This window comes from Micromesistius poutassou (assembly GCF_964030765.1).
Source record: "Micromesistius poutassou genome assembly, chromosome: 22".
Taxonomy (NCBI): domain Eukaryota; kingdom Metazoa; phylum Chordata; class Actinopteri; order Gadiformes; family Gadidae; genus Micromesistius; species Micromesistius poutassou.
This window is the reverse complement of record NC_140292.1, coordinates 6,514,116-6,537,744: the sequence shown is the minus strand read 5'-3', so window position 1 is coordinate 6,537,744 and position 23,629 is coordinate 6,514,116. Positions and strand designations below refer to the sequence as shown.

The 23,629-nt window shown below is 47.6% G+C and overlaps 1 protein-coding gene across 2 annotated transcripts; it reads left to right on the top strand.

Moving 5' to 3' along the window:
• Window positions 1–363: 363 nt before the first annotated feature.
• Window positions 364–19,111, top strand: setd1ba (SET domain containing 1B, histone lysine methyltransferase a). Of its 2 annotated transcripts, XM_084486782.1 has the most exons (19): window positions 364–2,255; window positions 2,662–2,778; window positions 5,049–5,197; window positions 5,514–5,612; window positions 5,958–6,228; window positions 7,258–7,379; window positions 7,875–9,002; window positions 10,678–11,388; window positions 11,821–11,994; window positions 12,153–12,240; window positions 12,994–13,202; window positions 13,363–13,450; window positions 13,932–14,372; window positions 14,485–15,873; window positions 16,323–16,489; window positions 16,982–17,107; window positions 17,387–17,506; window positions 17,775–17,912; window positions 18,402–19,111. In XM_084486782.1, the coding sequence occupies exons 3-19, from the start codon at window positions 5,063–5,065 to the stop codon at window positions 18,573–18,575; spliced, it is 5,580 nt and encodes a 1,859-aa protein (XP_084342908.1). In that variant the 5' UTR covers window positions 364–2,255; window positions 2,662–2,778; window positions 5,049–5,062; the 3' UTR covers window positions 18,576–19,111. The 2 variants fall into 2 exon arrangements, with proteins under 2 accessions (XP_084342908.1, XP_084342907.1); XM_084486781.1 differs by lacking the exons at window positions 364–2,255; window positions 2,662–2,778 and adding an exon at window positions 4,653–4,849.
• Window positions 19,112–23,629: the final 4,518 nt, after the last annotated feature.

Below are 23,629 nucleotides of genomic sequence, written 5' to 3'. Positions count from 1 at the left end.
AAACATTTCCTTGTTTTATACCTAAACATACGGCAAAAGAATGCATGGAATATTGTCCTCATATAAATCTGCAACCCAAATGGTATGTTTTACTATTATCTTGTTTTTTAAGGTGACAATTAAATACTGAAACCATCCTTGTGTTCCTTGGTTTTAAAGAGTGAACGTTAAACTAATTATTAAAAAAAACTTGGAGGCATCATTCTAAGCCTTCTTCAGGTTTGGCTGCAACATCTGCGACAGTTATATTCCTAGAAGCTGTAACATTTATAACCATGCATTTAATTTGAACAGCTCTAACATACAAATTTAATGGATGTGTTTTGAGGTTCATGACACTTAAAACAGGAAAGACGGCAATTTTTTGTTTAGCCTATTTTATTACAATATCTTCTGAATGTAATGACAATAAAACAGTGAAATAAAAATATATTTATGTAACCCTAACCCTACGCAATACAGACTATTGACAAATTGTAAATAGTAACGACGTAAAATTAATTTTCACATAATATGCACAGGTTCAGGGTAATGCGAAATGCATACAACAAAAGTCAGTCCTTATAAATATACCACACCAGACCTCAACAATAAGATGTCGTAGAAGAACGTCGTTGTCCAGCCTGTATACATCCTTAAACACTCCATGTAGCCTCAACAATTCAGAACATTAAAAGATCACTGATTTGATGAATATCCACTGTTCTTCACGAGGGCATATCTGCAATATCAGCAAGCACCCCTGTAGGCTATAACAACTGGTTGGGGAGCCAATCTAACTATGCACTTTAATTGTATTTTTATTCTCGTATATCAGCTTTAGCAGGAAAAGCAAACCAATACCTGCTGGCTGTTGGTCGAGAGGAGAGAGCAGGAGAACTTTGTACTGCAAAACGGGGCCACTCCACTCCTTTGTGGAATATTCCAGCCTTAATTCTTTCCAGTCTGAATTTGCGTAATGCTGGCCCAACCCACTAGGGAGTGTTCGGGGAAGGCCTAAAAATAACCCTGTAAACAGCTTTGTAACCCTTCACCTATGAGACTGGTGGACGAAGATATACTTATAACACATAAACCCGAGTTAAGTAGGCATAGACGTTTTATTGAACGCTTTTCCGCATTGCTGTGGGCCTACGTGTTTGCCTCCACTGTCAGAGGGAATTTAACTCGTGGCCTGAAAAGGCATTAAGGAATGCGGCTGAAGGCAGTAGAACTAGAAAAAACAGGCCTCTAATGGAAAAATACTGTTTGGAAAACAAAGTAATAAATAGCGTCGTGTCGATTTGAGGCAGTTTGAAGTGGTAACGATTTAGTTTTTTTATCTTACCGTAACGGTCACTTACAGCCACGTCTACACAATTGGCATTTTGTTTTGGAAAAGACACACAGATCAACAGCTCAATAAAATGACGTGGCCCGCGGTTTATGGGGTCGACGCCACGGGAAGCAAACAAAGAGTGCGCAGTAACGTTAGGCTCCACAAAATGTTCAGGTTAAGAATAGGCCTACATCGCAGGAAGAATTAAAAAGACACACACTATCCCCAGTTCCCCCATCTTCGTTTTCCCTTTATGAATTGGATAAATTACTTCCTTCTTGGGTGTTGCGTCTCCGTGGCTTGTCAACACCAAAAACCTAATCGAACACGTCCTTGAATAGACAGCCACAGACGCAAAGAAGGCGCAGGACCACGGATCTCTTTCAGTGTCCTGAGGAAAAATATCTGCGTTGTTTTAACGGTGTTTTATATGACCTTATATGGCAGTGGGGTGCAGCTTGCGAGCTCGCGTGGCAACTGTCTGTCGTTGCCAAAACCAGCCTGGACCGGTCAGCCGCCCGCAACTGCCTCAAGTCGACGAGACGGAGTATGCCTAATGTTGCCTTTCTACACAGATATCGAAATGATTTCTTTCTCTGTTTTTCTAGTTTAGAAGTTTAACCCATTACATGAATTATAAAATGGAAGCTATGTTTTTCTTCACGACCCTACGAACTGAGTGGCTCGTAGGATACATTACTGACATGGAAAGATCGAGCCTCACCCAGTGATGGCGCAGGAACTTTTCCAGCACAGTGTTCTCCTTTGTGTGAAGGAGCCATTTTGAAACGCAGCGAACACACTGAACAAATGTAGACTAAAGGGTTTCTGTGGACAAAGGAAGCCATGCAGTGAAATATACAAGATATTTCACGTCCCATAAGGGTTTAGCTCGAATAAGAGTCTCTTCTGGATTACATGTTTTGAAAACCTAACTGTAAGTTCCTACAATACCAATAAAATGATTTCAAATAGGCTGTCACACAAACAGTTTATTGTTTAGTTAATTCATTCCAGTCCCCTTCCATTTCATTGATACTTAAATATATCCTAACATTTACACGTGAATATAAACATTTAGAGTCAGCACGAAAATCCATTACCTTTAAACCCCCTTCATTTGTTGAGCTTAAATGGCGTGTAGTTTAAGTCTGATATCTTCACATGGACGATGTTAACACTGGCTGCAATCCTGTCTTCCAGAAAAGTGATACTGTGCATATAGCCAAGATGCTTCTTGAAGCGTTCAGCATATTCGTTGGTCAATAGGCAGTGCCTAGTATTAATGAAACGTTTGAAAACAGCTATATTTTCTTCTTGCTAATGGATGTGTTCCTTTGCAGGAGATGAATCCCCACCATTTCCTAATGCCATTACTAGAGGATCCGAAGATGGAATTGAAAACATTTCTTCTGACCCCGTACTTAGGCCTGTTAACTGCTTTTCCCCAAAATGAAAAGGTAAATATTTGAAGTTTTCTCCATGGGTTTACTCTAGGAATAAGCAGGACATTTGAGCCGTTGTATATACGCAAACAACTGCCTGGTTGGTGTTCTACAGACATTTTAATTTGCCCTTGAGGGAAGGTCAGTGAACACATTTGGTTCTGTAATGCCAAACGCAGAGCCTGCCGTTAAGCGCTGCTGAAGTCACCACAGCACGCTGACATAGGGTAGTTAAATGCACCTAAGCCAAGGTCTATTGAATTCACAGGATATCCCTGCTGAAAGAGGAAATCATTAGTATATCGAAATTAAAAGTGTTATGAAAGAATAGTCAATATTAAACAAATACAAACTATAATTCCAAAGGTGATGGTAGATTGCCTGTGGCCCACAAGTGATATTTAGGGAGCGTTTGCAAATAACCTACAACGGATATTCGAATAGTAGTATGCCCGTGATCACAGACATGCCATTGTTCCTTCATGATGAATTCATGACAGCTCATTAAAACGGACAATTGAAATTTACTTTTGCTAACAGCCACTGCATGCCTCACATCAATGCATAGCTTAACTATAAAACTGACATTTTTTTTTTTTATAAAAGAATGTAACTTACTCATTTCTATCCTATAAGGCCATAAAGTATACCATCACACATTGTCATTTTAGTGTTATACTCTATCCAACTCCACCAAATCTTTAAGCTGTTTATTTACATGTTTTTTTCTTTTTTACTTTAGAAACAAACACTACATATATATGGGTGTGCCATGGCCTAGTTAAAACAAAGATGGATTCCAGGCAGAGGAAAAAAGGTTCAAAATGTCAAAGGGGTTACATCCAGTATTTTATCTTCCTTCTTCTCAATCCTTTAAAGGAGGAATCATAGTTTTATCATAGTCCATAAGAGATGAGCAAATCAAGTATAAGATCCCCTTTGGAACAAAGGAAACCCATATAGGCCATTGAGTCCTGTTTCAGGAAAATGGCTGCCGAGAGCGCTCAGCCCCCTCTCTCTCTGCTCTCTGTTGAAGGATTCCTGAGCCTTGCCTCTAATAGCTGAATGCTGAGATGGTGCTTCATTCTGATTGGCCGTCGGAGCTTCCACTGTTAACCAGCCAATTGCCCAAGCACTGCAAAATATCAAGCAATGACAAACAACCCCCCATTCTGGGAATATCCTTGCGTCCAAATCCAAAGTGGTTAACCTGCCATAATTTCACATTTTCCGTGGTGAATTGTAAAATGGGATAGAATAGCTTGGATCTTTGATATTTAGATTATATTAAGAAGGGTCGACTAAACCTTTTTACCAAAAAGCAAATATTTTAAGATAGGCGATTTGATTGTAGCTCTTTAGCAAAATCGTATTTACACGTAATCACTTAGAATTTTGAAAAAATAATAATTAGGCAGTATTCCCAAGGCTCAGGTATTCCGTTCAGTGCCATGCTCCTCGAGTCAATACAACCCCCCATATAGAAGGGCGACTATGTCAAGTTAAATGTAAAAGCTTGTTAATATGAAATAATGCGGGAGTTATACCGTGTTCTCTGGCATAATACTTGTGTTAGCCTACCCTAAAACAGGTTTACTAAATATTGCCTCCTATATCTAGCTTGTTTGCCATTTGAGTAAATGCAATCGGCAGATTCAACACCAACAATCAATTTGAGATTTGAGCACCAAACAATCTATTAAATCGGCATAAATGTTGAATTTATACGTGAATATTAAATTTCTAAACATATAATACATATTGACTTCCTTGGATGCTATGGCAACCATAAATAACGGATAGTAATAGCGCTAAGTTTTTTGACGAAAGTGTGGCTAATACAGGAGGTGGGCAAGCTCAGCGGTGTATTGTGGGAGAGACAGAAGCTACCGACTAGAGGCACAATATGTGTTGGCTCTCGCCTAAAAGGAGCCAGTATTCTTCAAGCTAAATCATGTAATGTAAGCCACGAAAGGAAAGCGATATTGTTTTTTTACCAATAGAAAGCATTTATTCGGACAAATCATGTCCAAGCCAGGGGAAAGAAACAGACTGAACGAGGATCATGGTAGAAAGCAGAGTTCAAGTAAGCTTGTTCTTTTTCTTTCTCCAGCCTAATGTCTGTTTCGGTAACTGGGATACGTTTGATCCGTATTTCTGGTTATCGCCGTGCTTAATAACGTTCAAGAAAAGTCAGGCATTTGGAAATATTTTGCACATTGTGACCATACGACAGCCGGACCGCGTTTTGACTCTGGTTGCATTAACGCTGCCTTCTGTTTCAGGTCTGGCGAACGGCATGGATCATCCCGTGTGCAGTTCGGGGGAGAAGCGAAGTCACCATTGGAGGAGTTACAAGTTGATTATTGACCCAGCGTTGAAGAAGGGACAACACAAACTATATCGTTACGATGGACAGACCTTCAACATGCCCGTCAGTACGCCGTTTGCATCCGCGTTTCGTTGCAACCGTTGCAGAGTAACTCCATGCTAGGTTAACGTAGCATGTAGTCGCTGTAGTTGGACGCCAAAAATGCCTTGCTGTATCTTCCTTATTATGTGACTTGAGTTACATGGGCAGTCGTTTCATGCCGGATTGTTTGTGTATAAGTTACGTAGAACAGTACTCGGCAAAAAAAAAGTTAGTCTAGCGTGTCTCGGAGTTTTGAATGGAGCGAGAACAATATGACCCCCTCCCCATCTATCTTATTATATGTATAGTTATAATATGAACTCTCCCCCGTCTGCAGAACTCTGGGATGCTGCCACTGGACTCAGTCCGGGACCCAAGGATCGGTCGTCTATGGACGAAATACAAAGAAACGGACCTCCCGGTTCCAACGTTTAAGGTAGCTGGATTTTGGCGCATCCGTGCAACGATTGTCCAAGTTTTTTGGGGGGTGGCTGTCAAATGAATTCAAGTGAAGTAGACAGACACACCCCCCTGCTGATCCTTGAAAAGTGATTGTTGAGTTGAATGTTGAATACCTGGGAACTGGTAATAGATGGTCAAATGATGATCAAAAGTTTACACTTTCAATCGACATTCAGAAATTCAACTATTGATTGTAATTTTGGAGTGAGAGGGACGGTGATTTGCACCCGCGCTCCTATTGCACATTTTACTCATAAGAACCTGGTGGTTTTATGATGTTGAGATGACCTATCAATAATCCGATTGATTTCTTTTCCAGATCGATGAATGTTACATCGGTCGCGTGCCTCCAAAAGAGGTGACATTTGCGAGGCTAAATGACAACATACGGGAGCCGTTTCTCACCGAGATGTGCAAGAAATACGGTGACATCGAAGAAGTAGAGATTTTATACAATCCCAAAAATAAAAAGCATCTGGGAATCGCCAAAGTCGTTTTTGAGAACGTGAAAGCAGCCAAGCTGGCTGTTCAGACTCTTCACAACACATCTGTCATGGGCAACATTATCCACGTGGAGCTAGACCCGAAAGGTAAACAAGCGTTTCTCAGTTTCAAAATCCGATGGTTATCATTATAGTTTAATAAGTTAATGGTGCAACTTATGCTTATTATTATAATGGCCGTCGTCGTGGGTTAAGGTTAACGTTGGTAACATGACTTTTGTTAAGTTTTACACTTCCACACTCGGTGGGTGTGTGTGTGTGTGTGTGTGATCTCAGTGAATCTCTTTATATGAATGCATGATCAAAGCTTGTTTACTTTCTTGCTTATTGGAAGATTGATGTTTTGATTTCGCTAGCCGTGTCACAGCCATGTAATATTACTTAAACGCGGTTGATACTAGACAACGGTGGGCTATTTTTGGTTTTACAATTAGTTTTACTTGATTTCATTGGCAATACTTCAATGCTTCCATCCCGTATGGATTGTTGTGAGGTGTTTTAAAGAGCATCATTTTATTATCACCGTAGTTCTACCTGATTCCAATTCCACACTTGATGAAACTGGTCTTGTATTCACTTTTGTTTACACGACTAGAAAGCCAGTGTCATGAATGTAACATCCCGTAGTGGTTTCTCTTAAAGAGACAGGCTCTGTTTAGGATGCAGTGTGTAATTGCTTGTCTGTAACATGTCTATTCATAACATGTCTAAGTAAGTTAGCCCTACAAAACAAAATTGCATGAATGCACACTATAGTGACAGCACAAATTTAAACTTTTTCATTGAAGCCAGACAGAATGTTTTCCAATTCACAGTTAAACTTTGTTGTCTATATCTTCTATATCATCATCATTCGTCTTATTATTTTTTGTAACTTATCTTCTTAATTATTTTTCATTTTCTCTTCTAAATGAAATAATGCGTTTTTCACATTCCCACCACTAGAAAGCTAGTATTACGGTTGCATTACATGATATAATCACAATGTTTCCTGATTATTATTTATTTTACCTTTTTTACCTTGCATGTAAAAGGTTAAACATAAGATCACTGGCAAATTGGCCACACATAAACTAACTGTATTTTTGAATTTCTTTCCAAAATTATTCTATTTAGGTGAAAATCGCCTTCGGTATTTCCAGCTCCTACTGAACGGCAGCTACACGCCCTTGACACTACCCGTTGGTGTGGAGGATAGCAGCGATGTCTCCCCTCGCAGTCTCGCTGAAGCCCTACTGGTAACACTTCCTTTTTTAACAATGAATACAAAAAAAATGTTGCTTAGATGATGGCAAACCAGGGCGACACTTAAACATGTGTCCATGGAATGGTCTGTGCATTCTAAGGTGTATCACTGGCTTTTCAAAAATGCCTATATTTCTGCAAAGAAATTAGACATATAAGTACATATGCTACATTATTTATGACATGCTTTCGCAAATCCATCACCTGATTCTTCTTAATGTCGGATTTACTCAGGTTTAGTTTTGATAGTATGTTGTACAGTTGAGGCAAGTGCAACACCTGAGCTGAAACGGCTCGGTTGTCCCATTTTACATCCTAAGATTGCATCGGCAAAAACAGCCTTGACATTGTTTTTGCCGATGCTTATTGGTGTAATCCCGGTACGCAAGTCTTCCTGGGTTTCTTTTGATATGTCATTGCAACGATCGGTAGATTGAGCCTCGAGCCAGACTGAGAAACTCTCCCCTCTTGTCGTCCCTTCTCCGCAGAACTGTGAACCGAGCCGCCGGCTGTCGGAGAGTGGCGCTTCGGGGACGACTGGGGGAACAGCCACAGCCGCCGCCGCCGCCGCCGCCAACAGCAGCAGCACGCCGCTCTCCATGGACACGGCATACTCCAGCCTGAGGCAGGAGACGCCCCAGTCCCAGGGGACCCCGCACACGCCGCGCCAGTCGGGCACACCCTTCTCCCAGGACTCCAACTACTCCAGCCGGACGTCCACCCCCGCCTACCAGGCCAGCCGCACGGAGAGCTCCGGCAGCTACAAGTCGCGCCGCCACGAGAGCAAGTTCCAGGACGCCTACAACCGCCGGCCCGAGAAGCCGCAGTACCGCAGCAACACGTATCGGGTCACCACCCCGTCGTCCTCGGACCCGGCGTCCTACAAGCCGCACCAGGTGACGCCCCCCGAGCCCCCGGCCACCGCCTCCCCCTTCCCCTACACGCCCCCTCCTCTGCCCGCCGCGGCCAGCTTCAAGTCGTCCTACCCCGCCTATCAGGCTCCGCTGCCGCCCGCCTTCCCGCCCGCCAACGAGTCCTCGTTCCACCACCCGGGCCAGCGGGAGGGGGACTACATCCGGCCGCCGCAGCCCCCGCCGGTAGCGCCCACCGCGCCGTCCAGCGACAAGGACCGGCCGGAGACGCCACCCCCCGCTCCCCCGCCGGAGCCGGGCCCTCCGCCCAGCACGCCGCCACCGCGGACCCCCGAGCGGCGGCCCTCGCCCGGCACCCCCACCCTGGACGCCGAGCGAAACAGCCTGGATTCCCGCATCGAGATGCTCCTCAAGGAGAAGCGGACGAAGCTGCCCTTCCTGGCGGAGCGCGACTCGGACACGGAGGTGCGGATGGAGGGGAGCCCCATTTCCTCCTCGTCCTCTCAGCTGTCGCCTGTCCCCCCGTACGCGGGCGTGTCTCAGGCCGGCCCGCGGACCTCGCGGCCCCCCAGCACGGGTCTGGAGGACGTCAGCCCCACGCCGCTGCCCGAGTCGGACGACGAGGAGCCCGTCGCCGGCACCGCCCCCCTGCTCAAGAGGCTGTGCTCTCCGGTCCCAGAGAAGCCCAATGACCTCAAGGAGGGCCCCTTCGGGAACCACACCCCCACGGAAAACACAGACCTGGTAAGACGGCATTCAGTGTTTTCAGTGTATTCGTTGGGCACTCCATTGTGTTGCATAATAAGTTATTTATGTAGGGTTTATTTATTAGGGTGCAACCGCAACCGCCGATGAAATAAATTGGCCGTTATCATCCAAATGTCATCTCGGTGCTTCCCTCATTTCGCTGGCTATATTTTATATTGTGGTTAGTGCGAACCCCTTGGAGACAGCTAACGTAGCCAACATCATTTGGCCATAAGGGCATGGTACTCTTGTTTACCTACCACAGCTGGAGCCTAGCCATAGTAAGGCACACAGGAAGTGAGATATTGCTGCAGCCATGCAGCTTGGAATCCACAGGCAACTGTTGCTGAACTGTGGCTGATCTGCCAAAATTAGACGCTCTTTCAAAAACTTTTCGCTTGCACGATCAGCATGTGCTTAGGTGCTATGGACCTGTGGACCATCACAGGTTGGACCATCACAGGTTTTTGTTGTGTTTAAAAAGTGACCGAAGGGTAAATACAGCGCTGTATACCCTTTTAGTGAAGAAATGGGAGCCGTTCTGCTTTTGTGGAATAGGATGCTTTCATTTCCTCTTTCTAACGTATGCAAAAGCATGCCTGCTTGGAGCTAAACACAATCTGTCCGTTGGCCCGAGGCTGCTACACACTTCCTGGTTTGACGGAGCCTGACAGTCAGGCTGGGCCACAGTGGCATTGTGTCTCAAATTTCACTCTTTTTCTTTAGTATCACAAAAGCAAACCTTGCTTTCATCCTTTCAGGCCACTCCTGTGCACAACGTAAAGCCTGTTGATGATTTAATTAATCTGCCAGTGTGGTTTAATGTAATGATTGCCTTGGACAAGACCTAACCATAACCCTTTAATCCTGACCCCTAATCCTTTGTCGGCACCTTCCCATCCACACATTTATAATTCATACATTATCTCATAGTTAATTAATGAGATGATAATGTTGATGTTGCAAGTGGTCGGGTTATGGTTGTACAAAGTATTTTTTATATATATATCGCTATTGCTAATCTTGATGACATGCATGGTATATTCAAAGGTTGAATATACCATAAGTATTCTGGCCAATATGTGATTTGGACTCAGCATTTATCATTTATCGGCTTTGACTCAATCTAGTCTGAAAAGCTGTTGAGACACGGGACCGATTTGTGAAGGAGTGCGACTACGTTTACTAAAGGTCAACATGAGTTCTTTAGTCATGAAGATGCTTCTAAATGACAAGATTCGAGAAACAGTTTTGCCACCAATTTAAAACAAAAACCATAATAATAACTGGGAAAAAAGCATTTCACCCCCATCTTTTCCACTATATTGTCCTCCCAGTCAAAGGGGTGTCCCACTGTCTTGTCCTCAGGGTAATCACGGTCAACGTGCTGTCCCCCACTGTCTTGTCCTCAGGGTAATCACGGTCAACGTGCTGTCCCCCACTGTCTTGTCCTCAGGGTAATCACGGCCAACGTGCTGTCCCCCACTGTCTTGTCCTCAGGGTAATCACGGTCAACGTGCTGTCCCCCACTGTCTTGTCCTCAGGGTAATCACGGTCAACGTGCTGTCCCCCACTGTCTTGTCCTCAGGGTAATCACGGTCAAAGGGCTGTCCCTCACTGTCTTGTCCTCAGGGGTATAATTGGCTGACCCTCACCATCTCTTGTCCTCCAGGGTAATCACTCGTCCGGGGAGGACATGGAGATCTCCGAGGACGAGATGCCCGGCAACTCGCCGCTCGACAGCAGCGAGTGTGCGAAGGGCATCGTGGTGAACTCTGCCGTGTCGCCCATGCACCCGGGCCACTCCATGTTCCCCATGACCCACCAGTCGGCCTTCGCCCTGCAACACCCCCACCTGGCCCTCCCCGGGGCCCACCCGCACCTGGCCGGGGTCCCACACCACATGCTGCAGCACATGGGCCCCTACCCGCCGGGCATGATGCCCCTGATGCAGATGGACCTGATGAACTGCCTGCCGCAGTGGGGCAGTGTGCACATGTCCTTCCAGATGCAGACCCAGATGCTGAGCCGCATGTCGCAGACGGGCGGCGGGCCCTACCCTTACCCGCACTACATGGGCGGCGGCGCCTCGGTGCCCTTCGGGGGGCCCTACGCCCCCGTCTCCATGGGGGCCACGCCGGCGGGGAGCCCCGGGCAACCCTGGCCCCAGCCCAGCATCCCCAAGTTCAACCCGGCCGTGCCCCCGCCAGGCTACGAGGACCAGAAGGAGGACCCCCACAAGGCCACGGTGGACGGCGTGCTGCTGGTCATCGTGAAGGAGCTGAAGGCCATCATGAAGAGGGACCTCAACCGCAAGATGGTGGAGGTGGTGGCATTCCGGGCCTTCGACGACTGGTGGGACAAGAAGGAGCGCTCGGCCAAGGTATTGCACGCCCCCACTGCTCCCTCTCAATTACCATTCTGTTGTTGCGCATTTTGACTTGTGAATTTGCCAAGCAAATTCTAATATGTGTTTTGAATATTTATTGATATAATCCTTTGAATAAGGATATGATTAGCATTGTAATGATGTTGACACAGTTCATAATACAAAGCTAACGTTGGTTTGGCAGATGCTTTACAAAATTGCATGTCCTAGAATCACGTGGCTCTGGCCAAGACCCATGAGAAACTAAACTTGAACATAACAATACATAATATGATATGCATCTATGATAATAATACATATAGTTTGGATAGGTCAACACACTCATACTTGACATCCTGTGTACAACAGATACAACCGAGCGTAGAACCCCCCCCCCCCCCCCCCACCAGTTTAACGACCTCTCTCGCCCCCCCCCCCCCCCCCCAGGCGTCCCTGACCCCTGTGAAGGCCGGCGAGGGCAAGGAGGAGGAGAGGCCCAAACCCAAGGAGCCCATCGGCTCCAGCCTGCTGGAGAACTGGAACAAGGGCGAGGCGCTGAGCTACGAGGGCATGGGCATGGGGATCTGCCTGCGGGGGGCCATCCGTCTGCCCTCCTTCAAGGTGAGCCTCACCTGCTGCCCGTAAAACAAAGGCCTCCCCCGGTGGGGGGGAGGAGAGAGGAGTCTGATGTCTGCATACAGGGGAGTGCATTGGGTCGCTGATCGGTGGTGTTGTGTGTGTGTGTGTGTGTGTGTGTGTGTCTCTGGGGGGGCTGTTAGGTGAAGAGGAAGCCCGATCCCATCGCTTCAGGGGACAACAAGCGCGTGCGGCCGTCCACTCCTGTGGACGACGAGCTGGAGGATGAAGGTGAGCCATGGCTTTGTGTTGTGTTCAATGTTACGATGAGGTGGGATTAGGACACCTGTTGTCAATGCTGATTTCTTATTGTTCTCTCGGCCACGAGGTTCCCCATGCTCCCTTTTCCCCTAAAATGTCAACAACCCTCCAAATCTGGGACTAGCGACCAGTTGGACCGAGTCTCTAGCGCCCTCAATGGGCCACAGTTTCTAATTGTCAAAGGGCCAAGTCTAAGGTCGAAGATGATGCAGCTACTATTGGTCTCCATCTGGACCATCAGGGCCATAGGCTTCTTACCCAGCTATTCACATCTCCAAGGCCAATTGTCAGATTCCGAACAAACCAAATTGGTTCCTCATTAGCTTGGAATAAACATTATAAAAGGCATACTATATGAACTATATGGTTAAATATTAAAATTTGGACCAGCTTTATCACACTTCTGTCAAACTGTAACATTCATTACAGATCTGACCGTTTTGAAGGGCGGTTGGAGTTTTGTGTTGTGCATGAGGCAATTGTCCAGTGTCATTTATAATCTGGCTACGTAAACCTCAGTTGATCAATAAAATAAACAGGATTCAGATATCATTCCTTATTGTCCTGATCCCTCATGCTGTTGTGGCTCGACAGCACCATCTTGTGGCGCCCTTTCATCATTCTCAGCAGCAACACCTGTCTAGTCAGTCACTTGCTGTAATTATGGGTTGAAGTGTGTATTGTTTAGACGTCTGTGAAATCACGCTCTCTTGTTCCCTTCAGACCGGGACAGAGACCCCGCCGAGCTCCCCTTGGAGGACTCCAAAATGGACGCGGACGGCATCGCGGCCAAGCGGCGGCCCTCCAGACCCCTGAAACTGGACAGCGAGGGCGAAGAGCAGGTGGAGACGTCGGAGAAGGAGGAGTCGCTGTCGGACCGAGAGGAGGACTTGGATGAAGCCAAGGCCACGCAAAGGTTATCGTCGGACAAGGTAGGATTGAGTAACGTCGACGGCTTTGCAAGCATCACATAAGCGACCGGTCATGCTCGGTCTTACCATACTTTGAACCACCTGACCTGAATGTGTGACCAAAGACCCTCCAAACGGAAGGGACCTGTAACCTCACGTCACATCACTCTCGTCGTTACAGGAGAGTGCAGAGGAGGAGGAGGAGGAGGACGAAGAGGCGGAGTCGTCCAGCGGCAGTGACAGTGACTCCACCGACTCATCTGATGACGGTAACCGTGGCACCACCTAGGGCTGTGCAATTAATCAAATTTTGATTGTGATTCTGATTTTTGGGCCAAACGATCTCCAAACTAATATAATCAAGTTGAAACGATATTATTATTTTTTTATTTTATTCATTAAATGTTTTATGGAAATTGCAAAACAGCTTGATATGTATTTGTACATTATTTTCTATGTGAACATTTTGTGTATTATTTTAAGGGGACATTTCAAAGTTCTCAGTTATGTTTTTCTTGGGAGAGAAATGCTGATTAAATGCATCACAATCATTTATTTCAAACTCGTTTGAATAATCGTGATCGCAACATTGACCAAAACAATCGTGACTATGAATTTTTTTTTTTTTTTTTCCCATAATCAAGCAGCCCTAGCGCCACCCCGTTTTTGTTCCGGTGCGCTCCCGCCGTCCGGGATCCATCTCTCTGACCACGCTCGTTCTTTGGTTCTCCCCCCCCCCCCCCCCCACAGAAGTGGAGAGCTCAGCGTCGTCGAAGGCCAGCTACGACTCGTCGGCGGCCAGCGGCGACTCCTCGGAGTACGAGTCGAGCTCGGGCGAGGAGCAGGAGGCCGAGGAGACGGAGGAGCTGGTGGCCGACGCCGAGGACGGCGACAAGGAGCTCCAGGTGCGGTCGTCGTCGTCGTCCTCTTCCTCCTCCTCCTCCTCCTCCTCTTCCGACGAGGAGGAGGAGGCGGCGGTGGAGGAGGACGTGGAGGTGGCGGCGGAGGCCCGGCGGCCGCGGACCCCCACGGGTCCCTGTCCCGAGGAGGACTCCGGCGACGACGGCAGCCCCGAGGAGGAGCTGAGGACCCAGTCTAAGCGGAGACCGCCCAGCCCCAAGGAGGGTGGCCTCCCCCCGGAGCCGCCCAGCCTGGACCGCCTCAGGCCAGCCACACCCAAACAATTACCTGGTTGGTTTGTCTGTCTGTCTGTCTATCTGTCTGTCTGTCTGTCTCACTTTCACTATATCTCTGTCTCTGTCTCGCTCTCTGTCTCACTCTTTGTTTCCTGTGTGTGTTGCAGCAGAGGAGCCCGATGCGGAGGCCAAAGGCGCCGCGCCGACGGCCAAGTCCCGCGGCCCCCAGGACTACGTCCTCCGACCCCCGACCCCCACGGGCTCCCTCAGCGAGAGCGACAACGACGCCCAAGGCAAGCCTCCGACGGAGGGCACCCCCTGTAGAAAGCCCCCCCCGCCCGCCCTAAAGACAGACCCGCCGGCCCCCAAGCCCCACCCCGCCGCCCTCATGCACCTCCCCCTCCCCCCCCACCCGGCGCTAGAGGGCCGCCTCCCCCCGCTGCCTCCCCCTCCCCCGGCGGGCCCCGCCGCGCCGCACGAGCTCTCCCGCTGGCCCCGCATCTCCACGGACGACGAGGAGTTCCCCCGCACCCCGGGCCGGGACCCGCCGGCGGGGGGCCGCGCCCGGGGCCCGCTCAAGTCGCAGAGCAGCGACGCGGTGCCGGTCACGCCCGGCGGCGACGCGCCGCTGACGGGCGGCAGCGGCGTCCTGCTCAGCTCCCCCCACGTCCTCGGCAGCCCCTTCTCCTACCCGGCGCAGTCCCCCGTCCTGGGCTCGGGGATCCCCCGCACGCCCGGCCGCGACCTCACCTTCACGCCTGTCTTTCCAGAGCCGGCCGCCCTGCTGGCCCTCCACAGGAAGCCGTCCGCGGAGAGCCCGGACGAGCGGCCGCTCTTCAAGGAGCCGCCCGTCACGGCGCCGGGCCCGCCGCTGCCGACGACCCCGACGACGACGACGACGCCGATGACGACGCCGCCGCTGCTGCTGCTGCCGCCCGCCCTGTCCACCTCGGCGGAGGACTCGGCCGACCTCTCGGAGGACCCGGTCCCCGCCGTGCCCGACCTCCTGGCCCCCAACAAGAGGAAGCTTGGTCGGCCCAAGAACAGGAAGCTCCTGTCGGAGCCGACGCCGCCGCCACCCGCCGAGTCGCCGGACCCCTCGGCCCGCGCGGCCCTCCTGGCGCCGCCGCCGCCGGACCCCCACGCGAGGCCGCCGCTCCCCGGCGTGGCCCCGCCCCCCAAGCGCCCCGAGCCGTCGGACCACCGCAGCCTGGACTTCCGGGAAGAGAAGGCGGCGGCAGCGGTCAAGGCGGAGGCGTGCTTCGACGACGACGACGGCTTCCCGCCCTACCGGCTGTCGTCGGTGCAGCCGGCGCGGCGGGCGCGGCGCCGCTGGGAGGAGCTGCTGCTGGACAGCCTGTCGCCCGTGGCCACGCCCTCGCGGCCCTGCTTCGCGCTGCGCAGCGACTTCGAGGAGGTCACCATCCTGTACGACATCTGGAACGACGGCATCGACGAGGAGGACATCCGCCTGCTGCAGGTCACCTACGACAAGATGCTGCAGCAGGACAACTGCAACGACTGGCTGAACGACACGCTGTGGGTCAACCACCCTCATATCCTTTGCCGCTCCCGCTAACTCCAGCCGCTTGTGTTTACTCATGATGGGAACGTTGGCGCCCTCTTCTGGCCGTTATGGGGAGGTATTTAGCCCATTCTTCATAGTGAGGAGAGCTCAAATGGGATGTTTTCTAAGGTTTTCTAATGAGTTTGCGATGTCTGATGAGAAGCAAATGCATGTTACTTTCATAAGGTGGAACAGAAAAGCAATCAGCCAGTTTGATTGCGTTTCTGATGCTATAGCAGGGGTCTGGTGTTCTAACCGACAAACCCCAAATCACCCTGCCAGTCGCGCTTCGTATTTTGAAGCTATTCCCGGTCAGGGGTCCTCTCCCGTCAAACGTGAAAGGTTGTATGTTGTATATGCATTCAGCAGTCCCTCCCAGAAGTTAGCTAGGAGGTGGGTTCTCTGCCGGTTCCGCTGTGGTCCTTAACTCCTCCGCACCTACCAACGTGCCGGCGGTGAAGCGCAAGCGGCGCGACGACGGCATGCGTGACCACTCCACCGGCTGTGCCCGCAGCGAGGGCTACTACAAGATCGAGAGGAAGGACAAGATCAAGTACCTGCAGAGCACGCGGCTGCTGTCGGAGGAGCCGCCCGCCGACACCCAGGTGAGGCCCCGGGGGTCACGGCGAGCACGGGAGTTATGCCAAGGTTTAGCACTTCATAGCGCTGTGCAATTCATCTCATTTTGATCATGATTTTGATTTTTGGGTCAATCGATCTCCAAATCTCTCCCTATAATCGAATTGAAATGATTTTTTATTTATTTTTTAATAATCGTCATTTCAATATTGACCAAAAATAATTGTGATTATGATTTTTTTCCATAGTCAAGCAGCCCTAGCGACTTCATCTGCTGGAATGCAATGTGTCTGATTTCTCTTTTTTCTTTTTTTCCTTTTTGGATGTTGGAAACATATCTATCTACCGTGGCCATGGATGTTTGCACTGAGAGATTTGATGTAATCCTGGTGTATTCCATGTATCTGAACCAAATGTCATCATCGGTGCATCCCTTTTAAACTTAAAATGAGTGACTATGAACTAGTGGTGCGGTAAACATGGAGCAGACTCCTCACCCTCGCCCTCTGTCTCCCCAGGGGATGAGCATTCCTGCACAAGTCCACGTGTCCACCAGATCGGGCTCGGAGCGGCGGTCAGAGCAGCGGCGCCTGCTCTCTTCGTTCGCCTGTGACAGCGACCTGCTCAAGTTCAACCAGCTTAAGGTAAAAACTAATGTATTCAAATTCATTCAGCTTAAGGTCAACAAAATGTTTTACTCAAATTGAACCAGTTAAATGTAAAACTAATGCTGTGCTCCAATCATCCATTCCTCGATTCCATCGTACTGAATTGGTAGAGCATGGAACCATCAATACACTTTGGGTGGGAGTGTGAACCGCAAGACGTGTACAATTAGTACTACTTTACTTATAAGTACTAATAGAGTACTTACTACTCTTGAGTGTGATCCTACGTCCTCATTTCCCGTCTCTTGTCTCCAGTTCCGCAAGAAGAAGATCCGGTTCTGTCGGTCGGGCATCCACGACTGGGGTCTGTTCGCTCTGGAGCCTATCGCCGCGGACGAGATGGTTATCGAATACGTCGGCCAGAACATCCGACAGGTGGGCAGCGGCTGGAGTGTTGGCCTCGGATTATTGGCTCAACCACTTATTACCCAATGTCACGATAACTCTTTAATAAAAATAATGGGAAAAAAAGAACAAAGAACAAAAAGAACAGTCTGGAGTGTTCATGATGGCAACGAAACAAGAGTCTCCTCCCTCCCTTTACGACGGCCCTTTTCACCCCTTAAATACCCCTGTCCTCTGGCACTACGTGAAAGGCTAACGTGTGTTTGTGTGTGTGTGTATGTGTGTGTGTGTGTCCCAGGTGATCGCGGACATGCGGGAGAAGCGCTACGAGGAGGAGGGGATCGGCAGCAGCTACATGTTCCGCGTGGACCACGACACCATCATCGACGCCACCAAGTGCGGCAACTTCGCCCGCTTCATCAACCACAGCTGCAACGTAAGACCTCCACCACACGACCCCCCCCCACATCCCATAGCCTCAGCCTCGCCGTGGACGACGTGTGGGAGCATAGCGTTGTCTTCCTATGTGATGTAGAGCTCGACCAATACTGGATTATGGGGACTGATACCGATATCGGGGAGTAATATCTGTATAGAGATGTGTATATATATACATATTGTGGTGCCCTGGGGGTGGGAGCAACTCTAACGTCGCATTAACATCATGAGCTAAAGGAACTCATGTGAAGGAAGCTACTAACCTTCCCTTAGAGGTTCAACCACCACAATACAGGATTTATAAAGAGGTGATAACATTTATACAGCGACACCCTTTCTAACCTTTTCATATTGGTGCATTTCGGCAAAAACGTTTCGGCAAAAAAATCTGTGCCAGGCCAATATCATCCGATAAAATCTGCAAACCGATATACGGTATATCTGCGGGGTCACTAACGTGACGCGGTGTGTTTCCCCCCCCCCATAGCCCAACTGCTACGCCAAGGTGATCACGGTGGAGGCCCAGAAGAAGATCGTCATCTACTCGCGGCAGCCCATCAACGTCAACGAGGAGATCACCTACGACTACAAGTTCCCCATCGAGGACGAGAAGATCCCCTGTCTGTGCGGCGCCGAGAACTGCAGGGGAACCCTCAACTGATCCGCCGCTGTCCATTCTAAGGAGAAGGACGTCTTGAGAAAGAAAAGAGAAAACCCAACCGAGAGCACTGTCCCCCCCCTCCCCCCCCCCCCTATAATCCGACACTCACACAGACCCCCCCCCCCCCATGCCAAAAGAAAAGGTTGTGTGGCTACGGATCAGTTCCATGTATTTGACTCCCAACACGCGCACACACACATTTTCCTCAAGATTGTTTACGATTTCTGGTGCTACGGTACAGAAAGAGAATAGTTTGACTACTGCCACTGACTGAAAAAATTGGCCCGAGATACTAGGCTTTGCTGGCACATTCTTAATGAACTCGGTAACGTGGTGAAGAGTCGATTCAGCAGTCTCCCGAACCCGTAAGGCCCTTTTGTGTTCTCCGTACGCCTGAATGTACTATCACTTTAACTCACGTCAGCTTTACCACATGTGGTACATGTCCCACAGCACATAGACTTAGCATGGAGAGCTGCTGAGGAATGCGGTGGCACACACACACACACACACACACACACACACACACACACACACACACACACACACACACACACACACACACACACACACACACACACACACACACACACACTTAGGAAGATATCCCCCCCCCCCCCCCCCCCCCCCCCCCCCTCTGTTGAAGACACAACATAAGCCCCAGCCTGAGTCTCACCAGATTCAACCAGTGGCACCCATGAAGGGGCTTCAAAGGAAAAGCTAAAATGTTGTACAACTGGCCCTCCACGTGAAGAAACCGTGCTGGTTTCTGGCTCTACCTCTTCTGATGCACCCGTTTTCTGAAACTACACCACCACCACCACCTCCTCCACGACAACAAAAGAAAAAACAGCCACAACCGCATATATTTTGTACGGGACGTTAGGCTATCTCTCACGGTCACCAGCCAGTATCGCTGCTTCCTTTTAAGTTTATGCAAAGGTAAGGATTCTAGGTGCAAAACTAAAACCAACTCTGATGGTATTAATGGATAGCCAGTGTTTTTTTTGATTCTTGTACATGTTTTATGATCTAGTTTTTGTTTTTTTCAAAGACATGATTGTTTTTGTGTTGAGTGCATGATTGAGTGTTCACTTGTTGCCAGGTTACGGTTTGAGAGAGTTCGGTTAAGTATTTTCAGTTTGGATTAAAACGAAGAGAACCCCTGAGAGGACCCTGTAGGGTATAGGGGCTGAAGCGATTGGTTTTGCAGAATCAGATGAATTGGGGTCTGCAGTCTAATTTAACACTCTACAGTGTGAGGAAATAATATATTTGTCACTTTTGAAAAAGAAAACGGTGTAAGAAAAAAAAAAAAGACAAAATTATGTTAAGTGCCATTTGTGTGTGTGTGTGTCTGTGTCTGTGTTTGTCTCGTCTCAGACAGCAATGTTAAGTTGCATGCACAAGTTAGTTTCCCATTGTCCCCATTGTTAGTGGAGTGTGGCATGAAGAGGTGTGTGTGTGTGTACATCTATTGTTTTGTTCTTTCCTATGATGTGTTATGGATGATCGTCTCACAAGTGAGCCTGCTCCATCTTGTAGTGCTTCCTCCACCCCCTCCTCCTGCCCCTCTTAACAACCCTACCTCTCGCTCCACCCCTCTTAACAACTAGACTCCTTTTTCCAACCCCTATTGCTCTTCCTCCACCCCTCTCACAACTACGCCTCTTCTTCGAAATTTAGACCTCCTCTTCCTCCATCCAAAAACTAGACCCCTTCCTCTACCTCCAGACCCCCTCCTCCATCCTCTCTCTCAACCTAACCCCCTCCTCCACGCCCTAGACCCCCTCCTCCACCTCCTCTCACAACAAGCCCCCCCCCCCCCCCCCGCTTAACTACCAGTGTTTGATCAGTGTTTCCTAAGGTCCTCTGTCCATCTGTCCTCTTAACGTTGTTTCTTTCACTTCACGTCACTAAGAAGGCGGATCTTCTTCATGGACCTCAATGCACTAGAGGCTTGCACTTCAGCTTCCTGTTATCTCTAGCCAATCGGATTCCTTTTTTCAACCAAGTCAGTCATTGCCCTCCATCAGCCGGGAAGATTAAGACAACTAAGTTGTTTTTTTTGTGTTCCCCCCCCCCCCCCCCCCCGACACCGTTGATGTTAATATTGTACATGATCTCTTGTATAGATTTTGATTTTCTTTTTTTTACTTCACAAATGTAATACTTTTAATGATGCATTTTTTTGTTAAGTTTTTTTAGACAAAAGACTGAGTATTTAAGAAGATATTTTCAGGGATCTGTAAAAGGAATCTGCCAAGTTTAACAAGGGTTAAAAAGTGGTTTATTTAAACGAGAAAAAGGTCCATTAAGTACTGAAAATGTCTCCTACCTTTTTGAAAGATTGTTTCTTGTGGAAACGTCTTCATTTTTCTGCCCATATCCTTTGTAATCTTAAAAAGTGTAAATATCTAAACTGTGAATACTATATATATATTTTTGTTTCTGGGGTTTGCTACACCGAACACGGCTCATACATGTATGTAACTTATGAGGTGAACAAAGGGCCGGTAGCAGTGATTTCAGCTTGTGTCAAGCTTTGGTTTTTAATTTTCAGTTGTAAATTCTATGAAACATGTTTGCAGTGCGCAGAAAAAAAATGGTGCAGAATCAACATGGGAAGGGGACAGAATTTTCAGCCTGTTTCTCATGTCTATTTATTATACAACAAATGTATGAAAATGGAGATCATGGAAAATAAAGGCAATTTTGCATACAAATGGTGACGTCAACTTATTAAATCAATGCATATGCAACAAAACACAGTTGTAAGAGCCATTTTTCGATATATAAATAAAATGTCTTGTAAATGGTTGAAACGACACCCCCTAGTGGCTACTTGAAGCAAGCGACCGGATATAAGCGCACTACTGTTGCGCCTTGAACAGGTGACAGCAATTATCGCAAAAAGTTTGTGACAAATACTATTACATCATGGAACGTAATAATTGTGTTACAGCTCTGACTGTGTTACAACATCATTCACACTAGTTAACCTTATGTCCGTTATTAATTTACAAAAAAAACCTTATTGTACCGTACACCCATTGGACATAACTAATACATCATCAATAACGTTTTTTAAATTTTAAAATAATTAAACTGAATTGTGAATTGAGATGGTTGATGGCAAATTGTCAGTTGTTAATCGTCAAATGAATGAGTAATTGTCTTTTTTAAATTATTATTTTAATAATGATTGTTATGATAAAGGGCAGAGGGGGAAGGACTGCAGAGAAAGGGACAACAGTTCCACACGGAAGAAAACAAGACCTTTGCTCGGGTGCATGAAGACGTACCTCATCATTATCTGTCCAGCAGGTGACAGCACCTGCACACTTCTGCAGTAGAAAGGCCAATATACTCCTGCCTGTAACTAGAATCTACTCCATTCGCCCCAAGGAGCGTGTATTTTATAATTTGGCAGAAGAAGCACACTATATCTACATCTCCAGCATGTGTTGAGTCTTGGAAACATCTAATACTTGGTTGTAAGCCATGTAGGTCAAGTTGGCATCTTTTCATTCATTTATGAAGGCTATTTACTGAATCAGATAAGATACAGCGAACGTTTTGACTATCTAAATCTTAATTTCCATCATATCTCAATAGCAAATGCAAAATTGATCACAAAAGATACGTAGTAGCCTATGGTAGTAAAGTAGAATTTAGAACGTAATCAACCGTCTAACGATGTTGCCAAGCTGTTCGGCAACAAGGTACATTTTAAGAGTAGAACAGAGTTGCATTGTCCACTACGTGGCAATTTGTTAACAAGTGGTTGTCTAAATCACAACACACAATGTTGACACACGCGTTGCGACATATGCTTTGCAGACAAATCCATTTATAATCCATTTTGCAGCTCAATAGTTGCTAATGAGTGCAGAAATCCTTGCGCAAGCATTCGAGGCTAGGGTGGAGAGCTGATGTCCAGATTAAGCAATGTAATGTAATAGCAGCAAGGGTGTATTAGAAGGTTTTGCGGCATGATTGTCTTAACTTGTCCTCTTCGTTCCTCTCCAGAGATAACAGATACACCATCCGTGTCCTTCATAAATCACTCCAACATACAACAGGCATGTGTTTAGGATTGCGTTGCATGACTATTCTGTTTCAGTGCAATTGCACATGACTTGATGGTAAAACCTTGTAACTTATATTATTTTAGACAAAGAACTACTGTGCCTTTACCTGAAACTAAACATAAAACAAAGGGGGCCCCTGTGCTCCTCTAAATGGTTCATCACAAAGGTCAAAAGAAGGGGAGGATTGTCTTCAGCCCTTGAAGGTCTTCTGTAGTTTCCCTCTGGAGAACAGTAGGGGGATAGAGACTCACTTTAAGGACCCTTAAGTATCTATTGGTAACTCTATCTGAGAGGGCAATGGTGACTTGTGGGGGTTCCTCAAGGGTCACTACTTGGGTCCCGTATGGTCCAACTCTAAGGGGCGATACAAATTTCCCTTTTAATTTAAACCAGGTGACCATGGGCTGAATTATTCAGAAGCAAGTGCATAAAGCAAATGAATGACTGGATTTGCCACAATTTCCTTCAGTGAAATATAATATAAATAATTGTTTCTGGTGTAAAGGAGGAAAGATTAATCTAAAAGCCAAGTCAAACATATTGGTGTCACAATGTACCTAAACTTTAACCTCTTAACTTCCAACCCATATTTTGAAAATTTCCACCTGAATGACACATCTAAACATACAACGCTTACAATGCTGCACCTGTGATGAATTGTGGTGATTTAAGTAGATATTATGATAAACCCACATGCTTGCAACTTTTTTATTTATAGATGATCAAATAAAACATGAAAACTAAATCTAATAATAGTGGTGGTTAAGAATTCATGGCCTTTGTGTATTGAAGGGTGCTATGTAAATAAATGTGCTTTGCCTTGAAGGAATTGCTGGTGATAAGCAGCACCAGGCTGGATAGACTGTGGAGGGTGGTTGCCCTTGCATTGACAACATCATTAAGTTGCCTGTTTAGAAGTTACAACCCACCCTGAGGTACTGAGGTAACTACAAACGACTG

Bases quoted from the DNA above. Each gene is read 5' to 3' on its own strand.
- setd1ba (XM_084486781.1), top strand. From the start codon at position 4,789: ATGTCCAAGCCAGGGGAAAGAAACAGACTGAACGAGGATCATGGTAGA. The intron at 9,003-10,677 runs GTAAGACGGCAT...CTTGTCCTCCAG, and splicing joins CCACGGAAAACACAGACCTG to GGTAATCACTCGTCCGGGGA. The intron at 12,241-12,993 runs GTGAGCCATGGC...TGTTCCCTTCAG, and splicing joins CGACGAGCTGGAGGATGAAG to ACCGGGACAGAGACCCCGCC.